At 50.2% G+C, this 20948-nt stretch overlaps 3 protein-coding genes across 6 annotated transcripts in view; 1 reads left to right on the top strand and 2 right to left on the bottom strand.

The window, feature by feature from the left end:
- Pskh1 (protein serine kinase H1) overlaps positions 1 to 13404 on the top strand; it is a 29735-nt gene extending 16331 nt beyond the window's left edge. Inside the window, exon 3 of the mRNA XM_010612279.2 lies at positions 11169 to 13404. Coding sequence (XP_010610581.1) covers positions 11169 to 11486 — 318 coding nt within the window. The 3' untranslated portion in view covers positions 11487 to 13404. The remainder of the gene's footprint in view (positions 1 to 11168) is intronic.
- A 242-nt stretch (positions 13405 to 13646) lies between these two features.
- On the bottom strand, positions 13647 to 16254 carry Ctrl (chymotrypsin like). Its single transcript, XM_010612280.2, has 7 exons — positions 15463 to 16254; positions 14807 to 14910; positions 14637 to 14716; positions 14441 to 14522; positions 14106 to 14286; positions 13896 to 14029; positions 13647 to 13808 (listed from the first exon to the last, which is right to left on the bottom strand). The coding sequence occupies exons 1-7, from the start codon at positions 15512 to 15514 to the stop codon at positions 13647 to 13649; spliced, it is 795 nt and encodes a 264-aa protein (XP_010610582.1). The 5' UTR covers positions 15515 to 16254.
- Positions 16255 to 17317: 1063 nt separating this feature from the next.
- Positions 17318 to 20823, bottom strand: Psmb10 (proteasome 20S subunit beta 10). Of its 4 annotated transcripts, XM_010612281.3 has the most exons (8): positions 19900 to 20819; positions 19619 to 19706; positions 19433 to 19530; positions 19179 to 19319; positions 18809 to 18924; positions 18642 to 18700; positions 17625 to 17776; positions 17342 to 17511 (listed from the first exon to the last, which is right to left on the bottom strand). In XM_010612281.3, exons 1-8 carry the CDS (start codon positions 19953 to 19955, stop codon positions 17400 to 17402), a joined length of 822 nt encoding a protein of 273 aa, XP_010610583.1. In that variant the 5' UTR covers positions 19956 to 20819; the 3' UTR covers positions 17342 to 17399. The 4 variants fall into 4 exon arrangements, with proteins under 4 accessions (XP_010610584.1, XP_010610583.1, XP_010610586.1 ...); XM_010612282.3 differs by lacking the exon at positions 17625 to 17776 and having other exon boundaries at positions 17318 to 17511; positions 19900 to 20823; XM_010612283.3 differs by lacking the exon at positions 17342 to 17511 and having other exon boundaries at positions 17633 to 17776; positions 19127 to 19319; positions 19900 to 20823.
- Between the last annotated feature and the right edge of the window lie 125 nt (positions 20824 to 20948).

The raw sequence follows: 20948 nt of genomic DNA on the forward strand, positions 1-20948 counted from the left end.
AATGGATGCATATTGAGGCTGTACTCTTTAAGTGAAATAAATAGGACATGTATGTGAAAATACCAAATAGTTTCTGTGGTGAAATCTAAAAGTGTAAATAAGGTTCAAATTGTATAATTGAGAATGTGAAATAGGAAGAAAAGGGCTAAAGGAATAGGGGAAGTAGGAAAGGAAAGAAGGGAAAAGAAAAAATAGGAGAAAAGGAAGACTTCTCAAAACAAAACCCAACCCTTCCCAATCCTACCACACCCATGCCACCTCTACCTAAACTCAATCTTAGCCACATCAAACACTACCAGAATGGGGGAGGTGGGGGTAACATACAGAAGTAGGCTTGTTGAGGGTAGTGACCTGTGGGGTAGGATCTCTATACCTGAAGTTAGACAGAGGATCTTATAGTAAGGGTATTTGGGAAGTTCAATTGTCTGGATAGGAGGCTTTGGAGAATCATATAAGGTTGCAGTCAAAACCTGAATTTGATGCCACCTGCCTTGCAAGCACAAGGGCCCAAGTTCGATCCCTGGTACCAAAAAAAAGAAAAAACCAAAACAGAATTTGAAAATAGATTTATGAATGCTTCAAGATAGAGAAGTTGGATATGTTCTTGGAACTATATCCCCTGGCGCTCTGCATGGTGTCAGGCTGTTTAGGGTCCAGCTGGCAGAGGTGTACCAAGCTAAGCTAAAGGATGGAGGCTGAAAGAGAAGTTTTCCTAAGAGCTGCTGATGGAGGAAAGACTGTTTTTTAAAGTTTGTAGGTTTATCCAGGAATTCCTGATTCTGTCAGTTGTTGATCAGGCAATTTATCTAATTGGAGTTTGCACAGTCTAGCTACCTAGCTATTGATTGTCTGAGTCTGGGGAGTGATAAATGAATGGGATAGGAAATGAACTCAGGCTTCCTGCTCCTGCTGGAGCCAAAAGACTGGGTCCTAAGCTTCTGATTCCTGCTCTACTGCAGCAATGGGACATGAGCCAGTAATGGGTCTCCTACTGTGTGTGTGTGTGTGTGTGTGTGTGTGTGTGTGTGTGTAGTGGGGAATGCCTTTGACCTTACCATCGTTTATCTGGAGCTAAAAGATTAGTTCCCAGTTCCAGAGTCAAATTTCTAGTGAGCCGTGGTGATACTTGTTAGCTTTGAAAAACTTGGCTGACTGTACAAACAGATTCCATCTCTTCTGTGGGGAGCTCTGTGTTTGGAGGCATTTGTCTGGGTGTCTTCTGGGGTACTTGGCCTCATTACAAGATCAGACTCTCTTATGCTGGAGACCAATCTGTCTTTTTGTTGTGCTGGTCACTACCCACCCATAAACACATCTGGAGAAAATACACCAGAGACATAAAGCTATCCTCATGGAAGTGCAGGTTGCCTGGGGAAAAGAAGCTAGAATAGGAAATAGGCCCCAAAATGAACCGTTGTTGGCAGGCTCATGGCAGCACAGGCTTGGCATAGAGCTTGGGCAACCTGGAATGTGGGTTGTGGGTGTAGGTCAGATGGCTGGGCTCTCCCCGTTTCTTCTAGCCTTCTGTCTTGTACTGTGTGTTAAGCATTTGCTCTCCTGAAGGCCATCTATGTGAGCAAGGCCCTGCCAGAGAAACCTGTCTGGTTGTTCAGGGGATGTAAGATACAAATGAAGTACCTTCCACTCTGAGCAGCAAGGTGTGAAGAAAAGCATTTCCTCACCAGAGAGTAAGTCCCATGGTTCTTGGTGCCTTTCTAGGTCATTTGTCCAGTCTCTTGTCCCCTGTATCTCCTGTGTGCTAGGCTACTTGGCATGTTTATTCCCTGTGGGCTCTGTCCACGCAGCCTGTCAGACTTACAGACTTCAATAGGAAAGGTTTCCTGTAGCGGGTGGGCAGACAAAGGGACAGAGATGACTGAGCTCCATCATAAGCAGAAGGCTATTTGGGAGGTGTAGAGCAGAAGTGGAAGAGGGTAGGGCAGGCCTAGTGCTTATTGTTGGGAGCTCTGTAGTGCTGGTAGGAGGAACCCCAGGATCTTGACGGTGAATGAAGAGTGCAGCAGAAAGTGTTGAGAAATAAGCAGGAGTATGCCCAACTGGAGGCTGCTGGCGGCTATATGTAGGTAGGAAGGGAAGGAACCATGGTTTAGGAAGAGGAGTATTTGTCAGAACTCCAGATCTGCCAGAGACACATCAGCTTGTGAGTGCAGATTTGAAGAATACAGGATACCTTCTGTGACCCAGAGAGTATGTAGGGTCCTGCCTTGACATTCCTGGTTGCACCCAGTGGTGGTGGTGATGCCCCACAATCCTGACAGTCCAGAAACCCCAGCCCATAGCCCAGGCCTCAGGCTGTACCCTACTTCTGCACACCACAGGCCCAGGACCATTGCTGCCTTTACTCCTTACAGTAAGCTTTTGCTCACAGTCCATCTGCTCCCAGTGTTGGCCTTACAAATTTGATCAGGTTTAAAAATCTAGTTCAAAAAATAAATTAAAAAAAAATAAGTCTAGTTCAGTTGGGTATGGTGGCATATACCTGGAATCCCAGCATCTGAGATGCTCAGGCAGGAGGATCATTGTGAGTTCAAGGCCAGCCTAGGCTAGGTAGTGAACTATATAGGGAGTCCCTGTCTCAAAAACAACCAACAGACTAAAAGTCCAATTCAAAGAATGCTTCCTTTAGGAATAATGCTGACCACTGCCATTGTATTGTGCCTCCCTGAGTACCAGACATGGGTCAAGGTATACTATATCCAACATCTCTTTGCAACAATCCTGAGGTGGGCATAATTCTCACATTTTACAGATGAAACTGGTGAGGTTAAATACTTGTCTGTGGTCCCACAGCTCAAGGATTGCAGCCCTGAGATTTGAACCCAGGCCATTTGGTTTCAAGGATTTTGGCCTTTGCTCCACTGCAGCTTGCTCTCCCCGAGACATATGCCTTAGCACATTTCTGGAATTTTGGTTTTAGTGCTTTCTGCGATTATGGTCTGTGGACATACTTCTCCTTGGCCTGGAAGTCCTTGAAGATGGTATATATGTCAGTACATATGCTGTGCCTGTTCCAGGCTTAGTGCCTGATAGGTACCTACCTGGGTATTTGCTGGGTTTTACAGGAGCACTGTAAGTAATAACTGGGGAGGAACTTTCTCCTGGCTTCTCTTGAGGGAAGCACCAGTGGTTATTGGCAATGGTTAGTGATACCCTAGGAAGGGTACCAAATGCAACTGGTGGCAAGTAGATGGGGCTTCAGGCCAACAGGAAGTGCTCTCTCTCTGAGGTCTGGACTCTGGAACAAAGCAGAGATCCTGAAGGCAGTGTACCTAGGAAGCTGCCTATGGGTCCTGAAAGGGGAAGGACGTGAAGACCCCAGGAATGTGTGTGTTCTCCACTTAGTGCAGATACAGAAGAAGAGATGATGTGGAAGGAGATGACTTTGAGAGGAGAAATCTGAATTTTCATCTAGTGTCCAGGTGCTAGAGTGGAGAGAGCACATTCAAAGTCAGGGAGATACTCATGTTGTCAGATGTGGGGAAGGCCTGTGTGAGGATGAGAGCAGTCTGAAGACACACAGCCACCTTGAGAGGTAAGCTTCCTGTCTCAGAAGTCCCAGAGAAGCTTGGAGGAGCTATTTCTAAAGAGTGACACAGAAGGTGAGTCATCACCTTAGACGCATACTGGGGGATTGTTACGGTCCTCTCACACAGAGCTGCTGTGCTTCCCTTGACATGAAAGGTCACATCCTTGGCCCAATGTCATTACTTTTGTCAAGAGTTCTATTCTTAGAGACAGGATGTATGAAGAGGCTCTTGGAAGATTGATAGAAGAGTGATGCATCAGCGGTAGTGCTGTCTGTCTAGTTCAGCAGACTGAATTGTCACCCTCCTCCCTTGGGCAGTCTCTGAGCTGTGGGCGAGTCTGGGTGACTGCACAGGAACAGGTGGGCTTGAGAAGATGCTCTCATGGAACCTTGTTCCAGAGACTAAGGGCTACCAGGCAAGTGCAGTACTGTGAGAAAGGAAGCCCGCTGTGTTACTGCCTGGGATAAGGACTGGTGAGAAGTGGCCTCCCAGGGATGGGCCTCTGAGCTCCAGGCTGGCCACTCATCCACTTGGGGCCAAAAGGTACTCAGGGGGCAGTCAGTTGGGCAGCTACCATGTAGTTCTGGTTCTAATTTCCCTGCAATAGAATGAGTTGCCCAAGGCCAGAGTTGAAGACATTTATGTTTTGATTATGTTGCCCCGAGTCTCTCTTTAGCTCCTTCTCTTATCTCCAACTTGAACTACTACTTCAACTTCTCTTATCTCCATCTTCTACCATGACTGCTGCCTCTTCTCCCCTCCCCTTCCTTTTTGGCTTAAATCACAGGAATTTATTTTTAAATTTTTTTTAAGGACCTCACTGTGTAGTTCAGCTTGAGCTCACTATGTAGCCAATACCAGCCTTGTACTCACTCCCGGTGATCCTCCTGCCTCAGCCTCCCAAGAGCTGGGATCACAGGTGTGTGCCACCACAGCAGAGCTTTTTTCAAATTAACCACAGGTATTTAAATAAAAATAGTTTTAGGTTTTTTTTTGTTTTTTTGTTTTTTTTTTTCTTCTGGTACTGGGATTGAACTCAGGACCTTGCACTTACCAGGCAGGCGTGGTGCCACTGAGCTAAATCCCCTGCCTTGTTTTTGTTTTTGTTTAGACAGGGTCTTGCTATGTAGTTCAGGCCAACCTTGAACTCACTATGTTGCCCAGGCTGGCCTCAAACTCATGGCAGTCCTCTTGCCTTCATCTCCCAAGTGCTGGGATCAGTTTGTATTTTTTAAGAGATAGGTCTCAGCTGGACGTGGGATCACCTGACTCTGGGAGGCTGAGGAAGGAGGATCACAAGTTAAAGTCAGGTCAGGCAATTTAGCAATTTAATAACCCTGTCCCAAGAAAAAAAGGGAGGGAGGTGTAGCTTGGTTCAATCCCCAGTACTGCCCCTCCATATGTACACCTGTAACTCCACAACAGAGAGAGAGAGAGAGAGAGAGAGACAGAGAGACAGAGAGACAGAGACGGAGACAGACACTGGTCTCGCTGGTCCCAAACTCTGAACTCCTGGGCCCAAGCAATCCTCTTGCCTCAGCCTCCTGAATAGCTGGATTCCTTTCTTCTTTTTCTCACTCTCTCTCTCCTTAAAAAAAATTTTGAGATAGAATCTTGCTATGTATTCCACACTAGCGTTGAACTTGCTGTGTAGCCTAGGCTGCCCTCGAACTCATGATCCCCTTGAACCTCAGCCTCCTAATTGCTGGGACTACAGGATGCACTACTATGACGGGCTCCTGTGTCCCTCCCCTCCCCTCCCCTCCCCTCCTTTGTCTTCCCAGACAAGGTCTTGCTATGTAATCCAGGCTAGTTTTGAACTTGCAGTGATTCTCCTGCCTCTCCTGAGTGCTGAGATTACCACCTCCATGCACCACCATGTCTAGCCTTGGCTCCTATTTCTGAAAGTCACTGTAACAGTCACCCTGGGATGTTGATGATAAAACGAGATGTTTGTGTGCAAGGATCCCATGAGGACAAGCAGACATCCCCATACTTGTTTGGAAGGGATCCTGTGGGAATCTCTCTCTAAAACTTTGGATTTTAACAGATAGAGCCTCTCTCCTTCTCTGAAACAGATGCTCTCAGACTGGATCCCTGACTAGTCACTGGGAGGTGGCATGGATTGGGTCAGGTCACTGGCTGTGGATGCTGACTCTCACTGGTCACTGTGGTTGCAGACCTGACTTTGGTTAGAGATTTTGAGGAAGGCAGGAATAACTCTATCCATGTTGGGGCAGGAGGCAGTCTCTGAGTGGAGAGGAACAGAGCCCCTCATTTGTCACCTCTGGGCCATTACTAGTCTCCCCAGAGTCCCATCCTCTAGACATTCTTCTGCCTTGGCTGCCCTGGTTACACACCCCCCAGGGAACACGACCTCTCTGTGGTGCTAGAAGCAGATGCCATTTACCCACACTGCTGCATTGAGCCCTTCCTACAGAAAGGCCTTTCAGCAGCTTGTCATTCCAGGTCAGAGCTGCCTTTTATCACTGTCATTTCCCACCCCCAGCCCTTGAGGCCTCTCCAATAAAAGGGATGTCAGCTATCCCCCTCCTTCTCCTGCTCTTTTCACTGTCTGTCTCCACCTAGATAGCACTGCCCTCTCACAGGTTCTCTCACTTCTAGGCCCTTGAGTTCCTCTGAGAATTGCCAGGCTATTGTCTCTCCCACATTCTGACCTCTTCATATTTGCTCATGGCCTCCCCCATTCCTCCCCTGTGCCCCACACTGAGGTGGGAGCCAGCTGTCCATTGGATGAAATGGTTAGTAAAGATCTGGTCCAGCCATCCCCACTGGCCATGCCTTTCCAAATGCTCCTGCCCCCAGTTAGTCCTTCCATCATACAAGGTCATCATACAAGATCTTCATGCCTGATGTGCCTCAGGTCATCTGTCTCCCAGGGCCCACATGGTGCTGACAACTGAGCTCTGCTTCAGTATGGCCAACTGGCTTGTAGCAGAAGGCTAAGTCCATTCATTTCTTTACTCATTCTGCCATCTTAGGTTGACCAAGAGTAGGCTCTGAACCACGCCCTTTGTGCCTAGGATCCTAAAGGACACAAACCTTTAGGGACAGAGACCGCAGTATGAGTGTGACCACCACTGGGACTCCAAATTTAGAGTGGGAGGAAAGTTTAAAACAAAACAAGAGCCAGGTTGAGCCTTGGAAACCAGCTGGCCTCCAGCAGAAGCCTTATATGGAAATTAAAGATCATCATGTAGCAGTCTTCCTGATCCACAGCCTTGCTCCAGGACCTTGTTAAAAGCAGACACTCCTGAGTTGCTGGCACAGGCTATTGACATCCTCCTAATTACAAACTGAGCAAGCAGCAATCTGTAGCTCTTTGATCTGTCTGTTCCTTCTCTTGTCTTCCCCTTTATCTCATGGGCTCTGTGTAGGTATAGGTTAGGGCACAAGATTGTATTTTGTTATTTGTCTCAAGTTTCAGAACACAGCTTTACTAACCTTTAGGTTACCACATCTTTTCTCATTTGTTAAAAAAGCATCTGTGTGTGTGTGTGTGTGTGTGTGTGTGTGTGTGTTGCTGATGATGGAACCCAGGGTCTTACACATGTTAAATTAGACAAGGCCTTGCCACTAGGCTACACCCTCAGCCCTACTTCTTTTAAAAGCCCATTTTCTAATCCCTGTACTCAGGAGGCTGAGGAAGGAGAATTGCTTGGGCCAGCCTGGGCTACATAGTGAGTTCAAGGCCAGCCTGAACAACATAGCAAGACCTTATATCGAAAAACCCCCCAAAATTCTCTTCCTTGGGCTGAATTTAGCTTAGTGGTTTTACCACCTGCCTTGCAAGCTCAAGGTCCTGAGCTCAATCCCTGGTACCCCAGACCCCCACCCCAGTATCTTCACTTGATCTTAGCCAAAAGGCCTAGAAGTGATCTCAATGAGTATCTTGACCAGAGGAGGGGATGCTGGCTCTACTGCCACCCAGTGTCTAATCCTGCTGAATTTTTCAAAATGCTTTTCCTGATGGGCAGCATTAGAGTATGCTGTCTTTGACATACTGAGAGTTCTGCTGTCCTCAGTAAACCTAAAATTCCATTTCCCAGAATTTTCTCTGTGCTCTTTTCTCTGCTCTGATTTAGGTCCACGTAAGTGCAGAAAGAAAGCCTTTGAGGGTAAGAATATTGAAGCTAAAAATACAAAAATACATCTTGAGACAAAGCTGAGGGAAGAACTGAGTCATGGTAGTAAAGCTCAGCTTCATCCCTTCCCTCCTTCCCCTGGCGGCTCTGGTAAGGATGCATTTTCTGCCAGAGAGCCTGCCCAGAGAGAGTCATGGGTTGGATAAAGAACCCACAAGAGCCAGGTGTAGTGGGGAACAGCTGTAATCCCTGCTACCTGAGAGGCTAAGGCAGGGGGCTTGCAATTTGAGGCCAGCCTGGTCAACTTAGTGAGATCCTGTTGTTCCCCCTAGAGCACCCCTACCCAAAGAACTAATGGAGGTCAGGAGAAAAAGTGTTTTTTTTTAGAACATCTGTGTTCTTAGACCCTAGGACTTTAGGGTCTGGGAGAGACTTAGAATTCATTGCACTGATCCTTCATGATCAAAGTGAGCTGTGATTTCTCTCACGTCGCACAGAGAAGGTTCAGTTAGAATGCATGTTGCTGGGTTTGCAGCCTAACACTTTTTTAACATTTTTTTCCCCTCTATATAGTGCTGGGGAATGAACCCAGGGCCTGGCACATGTGAGGCAGACACTGTACTACTGGGCTACATCCCTGGCTCCTCAGTCTTACACTTTAATCTATCACCTAAATGCCATTCAGAAGAGACCCAGATGTTTTACTCATGTCCTAACTTGCTAGTGGTGAGCCTACTGCCAGAGGAAGGCTAGGGAAGCCTTTGAGTAGCATTTGCCGCACCCCTTCACAGAAAGAAGTCGCTTCCTTTTCTCTGCAATAAGCAGCCTTGGTTGGAGATCTGGCTCCTTTCTTTGTTCCCTTAGCCGTTGGACTCAAGGTGAGAATACCACTAGTGGCTTAGAAAATGTTCTTGCCAGATCCCTGTGATATTAGAGCTACAGGAAGTGGAGGGAATAGGGAAGAGGCAGACAGGTCCTCTGAGGTGGAGCAAAACGCCTTTCATTTGTGTGCCTTTTCCTCCACTGGGAGAACAGGACTCCACCGCTGAGGAGTGGCTTTGATCCAGCAGAAGTGTTAGGATGGGTGAAGATGGTGGGGAAATGCTCATGGGAATTGCTGCCTCCTTTCCACTCTTTGCTGTTACACATCAGGAATAAATACCCTAACTGCAAGGGGACAAGAACTCTTTGGGAAACCTGGATTTGGAAGAAAAGTAACCAGCTTGATTGTCAGAGTCATAGTAAAGGTGATACCTTCCTCCCACAGTCTCTCTTTAGGGCCCAGCCCCTCACCTACACAGCTCCAGGAACTTGAGAGTGTAGATTGGGACCCACGGTTTGTGTCTAGGTGTCCCCCCAAAGACTTAGGTGGTCAGAGGTGGCTGGTTCTAGGGTGTGTGATGCTGGGATTAAGAGTGCCCCATCCTGGGTGTGATGCTACATGCCCTTAGAGCCGAGATGGAATATAAGGAACAGAAAGAGGGCTTTTGCTGCTTCTTTGCTGCCTCATCACTTGCTGCTTTGCTGCTTTACCACCTTCTGCCTGCCCTGCCATGCCATGGGCTATTTCTCCTCTTTGATGTTCCTCTGCCATCCTACCCTGCCTTGGAGCCAGCTGACTATGGACTGAAACCTCTACAAGCTGTGAGCTGAAATAAACCTTTCCTTTTTTAACTTTGGGTGTCAGGTATTTTGTCTCAGTAATGAGAAAAGTAACTAAGACAACTGGGTGTACAAGCTGTCCTCTGATCCCAGAGCAGAGGCCTGAGTATCTAAGAGGCAAAGCCAGTTGACCTCAGTATTTAACCTGTCAGGTCCCATGCTCCACGTGAGTCCAGAAGTAGGTAGAAATCTCTGGGAGACTGACCAGGTAGTCTTTGGGACTATTCCATCTGTCAGCCAGTTGAGGTACACGTGTGTCCCTGATCTGGTCCCAAATATATATACTGAGGCCAGAGTTATGTTCTTCATCAGGGCAAGCAGTTAGAGCAATGGAAACTGAAGAATACAACTGTTTATCATTTCCTTTTTATCATGCTCACAAGCAGTCAGTCATAGGATAATAGACACACAAGCTCCAGGAGCTAAGTGCGTGGAGGAAGTAGGTGAGTTGGTTGAATGCATTTTTAGGAGGTGCTCAATTGGACTTCAGGCCTGAAGTGTGGCAGTGAGGGAGTATGGAAGTCCTTACTTTTGTGAGCTTGATGGTCTTGGAAGGGTTTCCAGGAGCTGCTATTCTGGAGGTCAGTTTAAACCCTGCCTGTCAACAGGGTGGATGAGGACCACCTCCCTGTGTTCAACCTGCCTGACTGCCCTCTGCAAGTTTGTTAGTGCACAAGGGGTAGGCTGGAGGCCATTGCTGAGGATCACATTGGCTTGGGGAGTCCCCATCCTGGCACTGTTGCTCCCAGCTCTTCAAACATGGGGAGTTCTGGGGCTGCCGGAAAGAACTGGGCTGGCCCTCAGACAAATTAGTCTGTTGGCATTCTGCACACCATCACACATACACAGTAATTGACGAGGTGAGAATCTGGGGGAGCAGGAAGGGTAGGTCAGTCTAGCCCGCTTTGATACTGACAGGCTGGCTGCTTGACAAGCAGCAGGGGTTGGTTCCTGGTGTGAGCCTATGCCCCTCTGAAGATAGAGATGCCTAAGTCCGTAGGGCAGGTCTGGTGAGAGGTCCTGGGACTGCCTCAGACTGGTTGGAAGCTGCAGGATTCCATAGTTTGGCTGCGTGTGCATGTGAAGTGGGGAAGCCTCTGATCCATCTGTGTTCAGATTCCTGGCTTGTGAGTCCAACTTTATTGTTATTCCTGAGAAGGATCCTGGTCTGTATCTGCCCCCAAGAACCCCTGTTCTATCAGCGGGTGGAGAAATCTAGATGCTCTGAATTGTTTCCTTTTCTCCCCAGGGCTGGGACTACAAACTTCCTCTCTAAGGGGCCTGATCTGGTCATCCATGAATTGAAATTTAAGTCTGACTCAAGATGTGGTGGGAAAGTTTGGGTCCTTATTAAGATCTCCCTGAGTTATGGTAGTCTTCAGCCTCAGCTAGGCTGTGAGCCAGACTTTAGCTCTAGAGTACTTAAAAGTGCCCCCCCAGGGCTAGGCGTGGTGGGGTACACCTATAATCCTAGCACTCAGGAGGCTGAGGCAGGAGGATTGCTCTGAGTTCGAGACCAACCTGAGCTACATAGTGAGTTCCAGGTCAGTCTCACTACATAGTGAGACCCTGTCTCAAAAAACAAAAATAAAAAGTGCTCCCTGGGAAAGAAGACAGGTTCTTTTCTTCCTTATTTTACATCTCATCATTAGAGAGCAGCTCTTGCTCAGCGGCCTGGGCCAGTGTTGTGTGAGTAGGGAAGGCCCAGGATGCTACATGGGAGGAGCAGGTGACACCTCTAAGATGGAGTACACAGACTCTGGGCAGGTCCCAGTGCTATGATGGCAGTGTCATCTAGGTTATGGGAATGGTTTTGGGTTCTATCACTCTAATACTTGTCCTTGTCCTCTAGCCCTGGCCTAGTGTGTCCAACCTGGCCAAGGACTTCATTGACCGCCTGCTGACTGTGGACCCTGGAGCCCGAATGACTGCACTGCAGGCCTTGAGGCACCCATGGGTGGTGAGCATGGCAGCTTCTTCGTCTATGAAAAATCTGCACCGCTCCATCTCCCAGAACCTCCTCAAGCGTGCTTCCTCACGCTGCCAGAGCACCAAGTCTGCCCAGTCTACGCGTTCCAACCGTTCCACTCGCTCCAACAAGTCACGCCGTGTGCGGGAGCGGGAGCTGCGGGAGCTGAACTTGCGGTATCAGCAGCAGTACAATGGCTGAGCCACCAGCTGTGGCTGCGCTCTGTGCCATCTGGGCCCAAGACCCTCTTTTGAAATAGGCCTCATGGCTAGTGGTATGTGGAAAATACCTGAAGCCTGCACCTTCTCTGTGCCTTTAGCAGCCCCCGTCCACAATGGGCCTGGGTTGGGTATGATGGAGTAGAGATGGCCCAGGAGGCTGAGAACCACATATTTGGGAACCTGGCCTGGCACTGATACCCCTTTGGTGGGCAGCTGCTCTGTATGAGTTAGGGGAAGGGACAGGTCCTTTCACCATCTCGCTCATCCTTTGGCTCTTCCTCAGACCAAAGGTTCTTGCAGTGCTGGGTAGAGGGTGGCCTATGGGCCAGGATGCTTTAGAACAGTTACTTCTGACACTCCCCTTTCATCCACAGAGCCTTCCTCCCTCACTCCTGACATTCTTTGCCATTCTAATCTTTAAGATTAGGCTCCAGTGGCAGGCCTAGCTTTGGCTTAGTCAAAGAATGCAGGCTCCAGGGGCCTTGACTGGACCAAGAGCTTCTGATTAGATCTAAGTCCCTACCTACTGTCCAAAATCTGTCTTCCTTTGTGGTGCTGCCAGAGACCGCTCCTGGCCCTAAGACTTGCCAGGACCTCTGGAGGCAGTGCCATGGCATGGACCTGAGCCTTGCTGGTGTAGGCCCACCCCAGCTGTTACCACTCTGTTTCTTCTTTGCGGAGACTTCCATTGTCTCCCTCTCCCCCTTGGATGCTCATTTCATTCCCTGGTGTCTCCTTCCCAACTGTAGGGGTTAAAGGGAGCCCCACTGCTGCTACCTGGGGAATGGGGGCACCTGGGCCAAGGCAGAAGGTTCCCCCTTAGGAACCCATTGTTAGCTCTAGTGCCCTGCTTTGATACTACCCATTGCCTCTTCCCTTCAGGGCCACTTTGCCCTCCTGTACAACTTCCTGAAGGTGTCACCTAACATCTGGCCTGGAAACAGGCAGCTAGAGGTGAGCAATGGATCTCCATATTGCATACCCAGTCTTCCATAAAGAAGTGAAAAGGAAGGAGCTGATGCATTGCAAGAGGGTCCTGGACTGCTCAGCTCCCTTTCTCAGCTTCTGTGTACCTTTCCTTGGAACTTAGCCATACTGTGTGACCTGCCTCTGAACCCTGGGTGCCTGAGGTCCTGGCCTTGCTGTGAGAGCTGCCTTTGTCCTTTCCACCCTGTGCCCACTCCCTTTCATAGCATTAACCTTCCAATTGGGCCTCATTGAGTCTCAGGCTAGAGGGAGCCCTTGCAGAAGGTGTGTGTAGGGGTTTGGGGGGCTGCTTTCCCAGAGGCCTGAGCCAGAACTGTACCAGTGGCTGTCATGGTATCTCTCTGCCACCACCACCAACCATGCTGGAGCCCAGGGATTTTCTCTCCACAGCTGCTTTCAGTGTGTAAGAATGGGGCAGGGCCAAGCCTCTGCCTTACCTAAGACCCTGCCAGCTGTGAGAGTTTGACACCCACTCAGCTGCTCACAGTGGGCAGCCTTGGGCCACATTCTCCTCTTTCTGTATGTGCCACCTCCAGTGGGTACGAAACCAGAGAGACCACTCTGTGCCAAGCTGACTGTGCCTTTTATGCTCCTCTACTATCCCTACTTTTTTGGGCAAGAGGAAATGGAAAGGCCAGGCCCCACAGCCTCTGAATTTTCTGCCACTTTCCCAAATATCTCTAGCTTCCTGAAGCCCTGGGGATTTATTTCCTATCCTGCCCAGGGTAGGCTTGGTCCTAAGAGTAGGACAAGGGAGTTTGGAGACTTGGGCCTTCATCACATGGACCCTGGATGGAGAATGTGCAGTTATTTATTTTGTGTATTCAGTTTGTAAATGTATCCTCTGTATTCAATAAACAGGCTGCCCTCCCCAGGGAAGGCTGCCTATTCATTCCAACAGCCCTAGCTCTGTGCCATGGGACCAAGGGATTACCCCAGAGGAGAAACGATGGGGCTCCATCTGAGATGGCTACTGCAGGAAGATCCTGACCTCTTAGTCCCTTCTGTGTCAGAAGATAAAGTTTAAGTGGGGGTGAGTAGGACCTCCAAGAGCTTCTCCTTTTCTCTGAGCCAGGAGAAAGAGAAGTACAGAAGAGGACACAGGTTGGGGGTCTTTATTAGGTTGGGATGGGGGAGAAAGCCTGTGGTAGGCTCAGTTGGAGGCTATGACCTGGTTGATCCAACTGTTGAACTTGCTAACCCGAGTGTACACAGCAGGTGCTCGCACATTGCAGTTACTGGTGCCCCAGGAGACAACACCAATAAGCACCCATGAGCTCCCTTTCTGGCATACAAGAGGGCCTCCAGAGTCGCCCTGATGGGGTAGAAGCAGGGAGTGGTCAGCCTGGCAGGTCAGAGGGGATATGCTGTGGGCCAATGCAGAGGTGGTCCCTGTGCTCACCTGGCATGAGGAGACACCTGAGGCACCTGCGCAGATCATGGAGTCAGTGATTTTTGAGCCCCAGTACTGTCGGCACTGATTCACAGTAACCAGGGGCAGAACTGCCTGTTGGAGGCGTGCTGGTGTCACATTGCCTGTGGGCCAGGAAGAGACAGTCAGACTGGCCAAGAGCTTATCACCCTCTCCCCCAGCTCAGGCCTGAGTTCCTACCCACACCACTGAGGCGGCCCCAGCCAGTGGTGACACACTTGAGGCCATCATACAGTGCCTCATTTGAGGAAGCCAGGCATACAGGTGAGATGCGTGCTGTATACTGGACTGGTGAGGCAAGCTTCAGGAGCGTCAGGTCATTGTTCAGAGTGGTGGGGTTCCAGCTCGGGTGTGTAATGGCCTATGGGGCCAGGAAAGGGAAAATGTAGGACCAAGGTGGGCACAGGCACCCAGAGTTGTTGCTGAGGTGGGTGGGCCAGGGCATGCCTGAATTTCTGTGTCCAGAACAACCCACCTGCAGTTCGGTCTTCCCACGCATGCAGCCAGGTACTCACCTTTGAGATGGACCGCACCTGCACAGGCTCAGCCTTGGATGAAAGGTCATACTCGCCCAGGATGACAGAGTGGCTGCTGGGACTGCAGTGAGAGTGGCTTTGGAAAGCCACTCAGAGTGCAGAGCAAGAAGGGCGCATCTGAGGGAAGGAGGTGGGAAGAGGTGGGCTGAGCAGGGTGGGCAGAATGCACACTTACCTGACTTGGCAGTGGGCAGCAGTGATCACCCAGTTCGGGCTGATGAGAGAACCACCACAGAAGTGGAAGCCATTTTGGTCCTGGGATCAAGGGTTAGAAAGGTGGGAAGGCCCAAGCCACAGTAGGCATGAAGCACCCAGGACCCTTGCCGTGCCCCTAGGGGCAGGTACCTGCAGGGACACTTGCCAGGGCCAGGATCCTGATACTGCATTCTCCCCATTGACAATCCTCTGGCTGAAGCTGAGTGCTGGTCCGATGGCAGGAACTCCACAGCCTGGCCATTGCGCTGGTGAGGATCCACACCCCAGCCCACTTCTCCCCAGTTCCTCCCCCTGGGTTCCCCAGCAGAATCCCAATTGAGTGCTTTACATTAGCTCTGCTTACAACAGTTAATGGGCCGCCACAGCTGTTACATTTACCACATCCAGCCTACCCCCAAGACCTATCAATCCTCTCACATCTCCATCCTATCCCCTACCTTTCCCCAACTCCATCCCTGCCCTTCAACGCACTCCACTTTTCTCTTTGACTCCTGTGATAGTCCCCTTCCCCTCCTCCACCCCTGAACAGTTCAAACCCTTCATGCAGCCAGAGGGCTATTCCTAAACTAAGCACCTATTTTCACAGCTCAGCTTCCTAAGCTCTCTCTCAAGCTTCTGTCCCTTTTGTGAGACAGGCCCTTTCCTGCTTCTCTGTTCTGGCACATCCTTTTTCCATGCTGTTCAGTTGCTTCCCTTCCAGCCAGACTAGTCTTCCCTGGGCCCCTGGACTGGTGCTGGGAGCTGAGTTGCACCAAGCTGTTCCTTCAGGGCTGATTTTGGCTTACCGCAGGAGGAGCCTAGGAGAACCAAGGTAAGGGTCAGGCTGAGCAGTAGCATTGTGGCAGGTATTAGGGTGAACACTGGGTCTGGCTTTATTTATGGGCATCCTTGTCCTTGGGACAAAGTCCCAGGCCAGCTGTGTAGGCTTAGCCCCTTCCCATACTCCACTTAGGAGTCTCCTCTTTGGGCCAAGCTTAACCTAGGTATGGGATTAACAGCCCAGGTGTGAGGTTCTCACCTCCACCGCCCCCAAATCCTGGCCTCTGATTGGCTACCTGAACTACCTCACACCCCAAGTGTTGGGTACTGGGTATCAAGGAAATAGTTACATTAGGTCTGTAATGTCAACTTAGTGGCTGGAATCAAGGAATTCTAAGGCTGTCAGGCACATTGGGCTCAGAGAATGCTGCTCTAAGTGGTGGAGGAACCTCCAGGTGTACCAAGTCTTCTGTGGAAGGCTAGGGGGTAGAGGTTCTGGCAAGTTGCTCATCCTAATGTATCATGTTGGGGATTCATGAATTTGGAACACAAGTTTTCTCAGAGATAGTGACTCTTCTATTGTGAAGTAGGGTGGGACACAAACCCCCATGTCTAGCTCTGAACCCCACATTCTTGCTAAGTGTTAGCTTAGCTCTCAGTTACTGGCAGACTCTGGACTGAGGTTGAGGGTTGAAGGCTGACAGCCATCAAACCTGTGAACAGCTTGCTAGTGTCTACAGCTCCAGGCTGAGCTTGAACCAAGGGAGAGAAGACTCTCCAAAGTTACAACAGGATGGGGATTTAGCTCAGTGGCACTGTTTGCCTTGTAAGTGCAAGGTCCTGAGTTTGGTCCTGGGTACCCCACCCCCCAAAAAAAGATTGAAACAAAGTTACAACAGGTGAGTTGGCTGGTCTCCTGCTAGGGGGCTGGGGAGGTTTACTGACTCAAAAACACCCTAGTCTGAGCCAGGTGTGGTGGTGGACACCTGTAATCCCAGCACTTGGGAGGCTGAAGCAGGTGGATCATCATGAGTTCGAGGCCAATCTGAGCTACATAGCTCAAGGTCAGCCTGCACTACAAAGAGAGACCCTGTCTCAAAACAAAACACCTTAGTCCAAAAGTGAGAGATGAGAGCTGGGATTTAGCTCAGTGGTTCTGCTGCCTGCTTCCCGAGTTCAATCCCTAGTACCCCCCCAAAAAAAACAAACAAAAAAAACCCCCAAAAATCAAAAAAAAGAGTTGAATGGTGTATAGAGGCATGGATGGTAGATGATCATGCATAATCAGAGGCCCAAGGCAATCCAGCCTGGAGTAGACCCTCCCTAAATGGGACTGCTCAGCAAGTGTCTTGGATAAATGTCTTATCTCCCCATAGTACTATAATACCTGTCAGCCAGAAAAATAGGAGTTGACCTGCCTACTCATGGCCCAGCATGTGCAGACAAAGCCCAGCTTTGTCTGAATGGCTCAAGTGGGTCTGGTCATCTGAGGGGTGTCACAGGTAAAGATGCTGTAGGAGTACAGAACACTTGGTGGGGACTTGCCCTTGGAGTTAGGGAGCAGCTCCTCTATCAGCACATTCGTCCTTAGGGCAGGCCTGACTGAGATGTGTGGGCTTTTTCCTGGGTCACTGATGAAAGAGGAAAGGCTCTGGGACAGTGCTGTCCAAGGGCCTTATGGGATCTACAACAGTAGACTAGAGGGTAAGAGAGTGTTGGGGTCACCGATGTGGAGTCAGATGAAGTTTTCGAGGGGACACAGGATGAAAGCTGTCTACCTTGACCCTGCAATGCTGGTTATTATGCTGGATTCTGGAGGTGAATGGTGCTTAAACCAGGTGATTTAGCTACAGAGCCCTGCTGGCAGCCTGCCCTATACCCAAGATATAAAATAATCTAGCCATCTGTTTAAGTGTTTGTATTTTCCACGTTTATTCCACTCATTTGGAGCTCTCAGGTGACTTCACTCCACTTCCATGGCCTGCACAGTTTCCTCCAGGAGGTCCAGTTTCAATGGCTTCACAATCTGGGTCAGGATTGCTGTGGTTCCAGGTGCCAATCGGTAATGGCCAAGCCTAGGAAAGGGGAGGGACAGCCTCTCAGCATGTAACTTGTCCTTGCAGTCCCCTATTTCTGTCCCCAGCTATTGCCCCATCTTCCTTGTGGTTCCCCTTTCCCCTGCTCCCACCTCTCCACAGGCTCTGTAGGTGAACTCAGTGTCCGCAGCAGCTTGGAGTCCGTTGCAGTGATCACACACACATCTACGCTGCCCCCAGAACCCAGGTCACCCAGGATCCCTGCGGTGATGGCTTCCACCAGCAGTCCCTGTGCAGCCTCCAGCTGAAATGATGTATGTGTGAGGTGTAATGGACCCCCTGGTGTTACCTTAGGCTCCAGCCCAGGACCTCTGTTAATTTTTTTTTTTTTTTTTTTTTTTGAATCTGTTTTTGTGCTTTTCTTTTCCGATCTTGGGGACTGAACACAGAGGCACTCCACCAATAAACTACATCTTCAGGGCCTCTTAATTTTTTTTTTTTTTTTTTGAGACAAGGTCTCACTATGTAGTTCAGGCTGGCCTCGAACTTGCAGTAATCCTCCTGCCTCAGCCTCCTGAATGCTGGGATTACAGGCGTGTACCACTATGCCTGGCATCGTTTGTTAATCTTGAAGCCCAGACTCTACCATCTGTCCACACAAAACTTTTCTCTGTCCCTCCACCCCAACTTTCCTCCTCAGGTCTTTGCCTGTCTCTGTCCCGACTCTATGTTCCCTCCACACACTTTCCCTTGCATAAATTTAGTCACCTATTCTGTGTCCCCCTTTCCAGAGGTTTGCTCACCTCACTCAGTCTTGTCTTGGTCTCCCACCTCTGGCTCACCGCATTTCTCCCTGGGTCTTGGCCATCCCTGAAGCCACAAAGTCATCCCTTTTCGTCCCTCTCCAAAGTCCAGACTTTGGGCCTTATACAGGACCCACCACACTTCTCTTCCCTTGGCTCCTAATGAGCCTCTGTGAACTTCATCTGCCCAGGAAGCTTTGGTACTGTAAGGACTGCACTCCACCTTTCTTCCACTCAGTCGTCCCTTCTCTTCCTCCTCAGAAGCTTTCCCTGCCTTTCACACTGGGCCAGGGTTCCTCTGTACTTCCTTAGGTCCTGGGTGCACTTTCCCACCAGTGCCCATATAGTAGGGGACAGAATGCTCACAGTCATGCTCGGCTGGAATTGGTCCTCCAGCACCGCCAGGGCCGCATCCTGCCCAGATCCTGCGGGCAGGAGGGACATCTGAGGTCAGCTGTGGCCACCTAAGCTGGGGGCAGACGTGAGGCTAAGGGTTGTTGGGGGGTTCATGAAGAAGAGGCGGAAGTACTCACCCTGGGCCATGAAGGGCAGGCGGCTGTAGGACCCGTGGGGATGCAAACCATACAGCTGCGGTCCAGTCGGGTCTACGCCACCCACGATTAGGGACGCCGCCACGTGGCCTTGGTACCTGTTTGCAAGGGGCGTGGTTATCTGCAAGCTGCATCCAGGCCTCGCCTCTGGCACCACCAGCCCTGGGCTCGAGCCCCACCCCTTCCAGTCGTTTGGCGGCCAGCAATGACGTCACCCTTTCCTGTTGTTTAGTTTTTCTTAGGCCGGCCTCTTCCTCTTTCCCGGCCCGTCACCGACTCCCTTTCTACTGTCTCTCCTACCAGCTCCTTCGCCGTAGTTCCCCTCCCAGGGTCATTTAGTCGGCTACCGCACCGGAAGAGAGTCTGGCGGAGGATGCGGGTGACCGTGGCTACGCGAGGCTCGCGGCCCGTGTACAGTGCATGTAGCTCCATGTTAGACGCCGCCATCCGCGTGATCATCTCGGCATCCGCGGCTACTCCAGCCCCACAGCAGCTGAAGGCGAAGGGAGAATGGGCGTGGGCAGGGCTAGGAAATGCAGGGCCTGGGGTGGGATCGAGGGGGCGGTTCTTTTCTTGCGTGCGGGAACTGGGCTTGGGGATTCTCACTAGATTTTGGGGGCGATGTAGTGAATCTTCTCGCAGTTCTCGTTCGCTACGACCTTATCGTCAGTGGCGCGCGTATCTGCTCCCAGGATGATACCGTCCTGCAGATGGGGAGGGGCCTCTTAGTGCCCATCTGGTCCTCCCACCTCGGCTGTTCCTCTAGTCCCCCAGAACCAGGCCCTTGCTCACTCGGAACACCAGGCCCGCAATAGTGGTCCCAGTCTTGCGTGAATGAGGGGTTCGGAGCCCCGGAAAGGCGCGTTCCAAGGATGCATTTCTGGAAAAGGGAGGAGGGTGGCTCAGGGTTAAGTTCGGCTTCCAAGGCCCCTGTCACATTCTCCAGCCGTCCAACCAGTATCGCTATCTTCCTAATCTCCCAGGTAAACCTGCAACCCGAATCTTAACACAGGCTTCCTGTACCCCCAACCAGAAAAAGTAGGCCCACGGCATAGCACCGACCCCCCTTTCACCTCTGGCAGTTCTCGAAGCAGAAGCCCCCTTGGGGTACCAGCGCAGGCCCCAGCATCTAGTACCAGGCAGGGCCAATTGCTATAGGGACCAATGGGTCAGTCGGATGAGTGGGCCCGGGCAGCAGAAGATCCACAGCCTCAGCTTCTGTAGGGCTTCACAGATCAAGTTTGTTGCTTTCGCTTCGCATCTACTCCCCACCCACTTCAGAGGCTGTTTTTTTGTCTTCTTTCACTTTCACCCTCACCTCTGGTCCTAGGTAGCTTGGAAAGCGGGTGATGCTCTTTGCCAACCTTTCATATCACTCCCTGAACCCTGTATTTGGAAAGAGGAACAGTTCTTTCACTCTGGCCGTTGTTCAGTTCCCATCCCTTTCCAGCCGGATATCCTCAACTCTCTAACCCAAAGCCCAACTCTAGCCTCAAGTGCCAATGCAGTAAAGTGCAGCTTGTGGCCAGGCCTCTGTTGGCATAGTTACTGCCTCCCAATGTAACAGATGTGGTTGACTTTTGTCGTTTGTCACTTTTTTTTCAATTCCTGCGTTTTTTGCCTCCTGGAAACCTCAAACACTTAAGGCTCAATCCTCAGCAACAGTGATGCTGGTCCTTCCATTTTTCCCTCTTCCCATCTTACGGGGGTACTGTAGGCTGGAGGTGTAGCTCAGTGGTAGAATACTTATGTAGCATGCATGAGGCTCTGGGTTTCAGCCTCAACACTATAAATAAAACCTTCATTATAGGGCTGGGGACTTAGCTCAGTGGTGTTGCTGCCTGCCTTACAAGTGCAAGGTCCTGAGTTCAATCCCTGGTACCAAAAAACAAAAAAAACCCTTCATTATAGAATAATCTAATTAATAGCTGTAATTGCCCTGGATTTTTTGTTTTGAGACAAGTTCTACCTATATAGTTCAGACTGACTTTACATTCCTTTTGTGGCCCAGGCTGGTCTCAAACTCATAGCAATCCTCTTGCCTCAGTCTCAAGAGTGCTAGAATTACTAGTATGTGCCATTAGGCCCTACCCACTCCCTCAGATTCTAAACTTCATTTTTT

This window comes from Fukomys damarensis, unplaced genomic scaffold, assembly GCF_012274545.1.
Source record: "Fukomys damarensis isolate Sample0158 unplaced genomic scaffold, DMR_v1.0_HiC HiC_scaffold_32, whole genome shotgun sequence".
In the NCBI taxonomy this organism is placed as follows: Eukaryota; Metazoa; Chordata; class Mammalia; order Rodentia; family Bathyergidae; genus Fukomys; species Fukomys damarensis.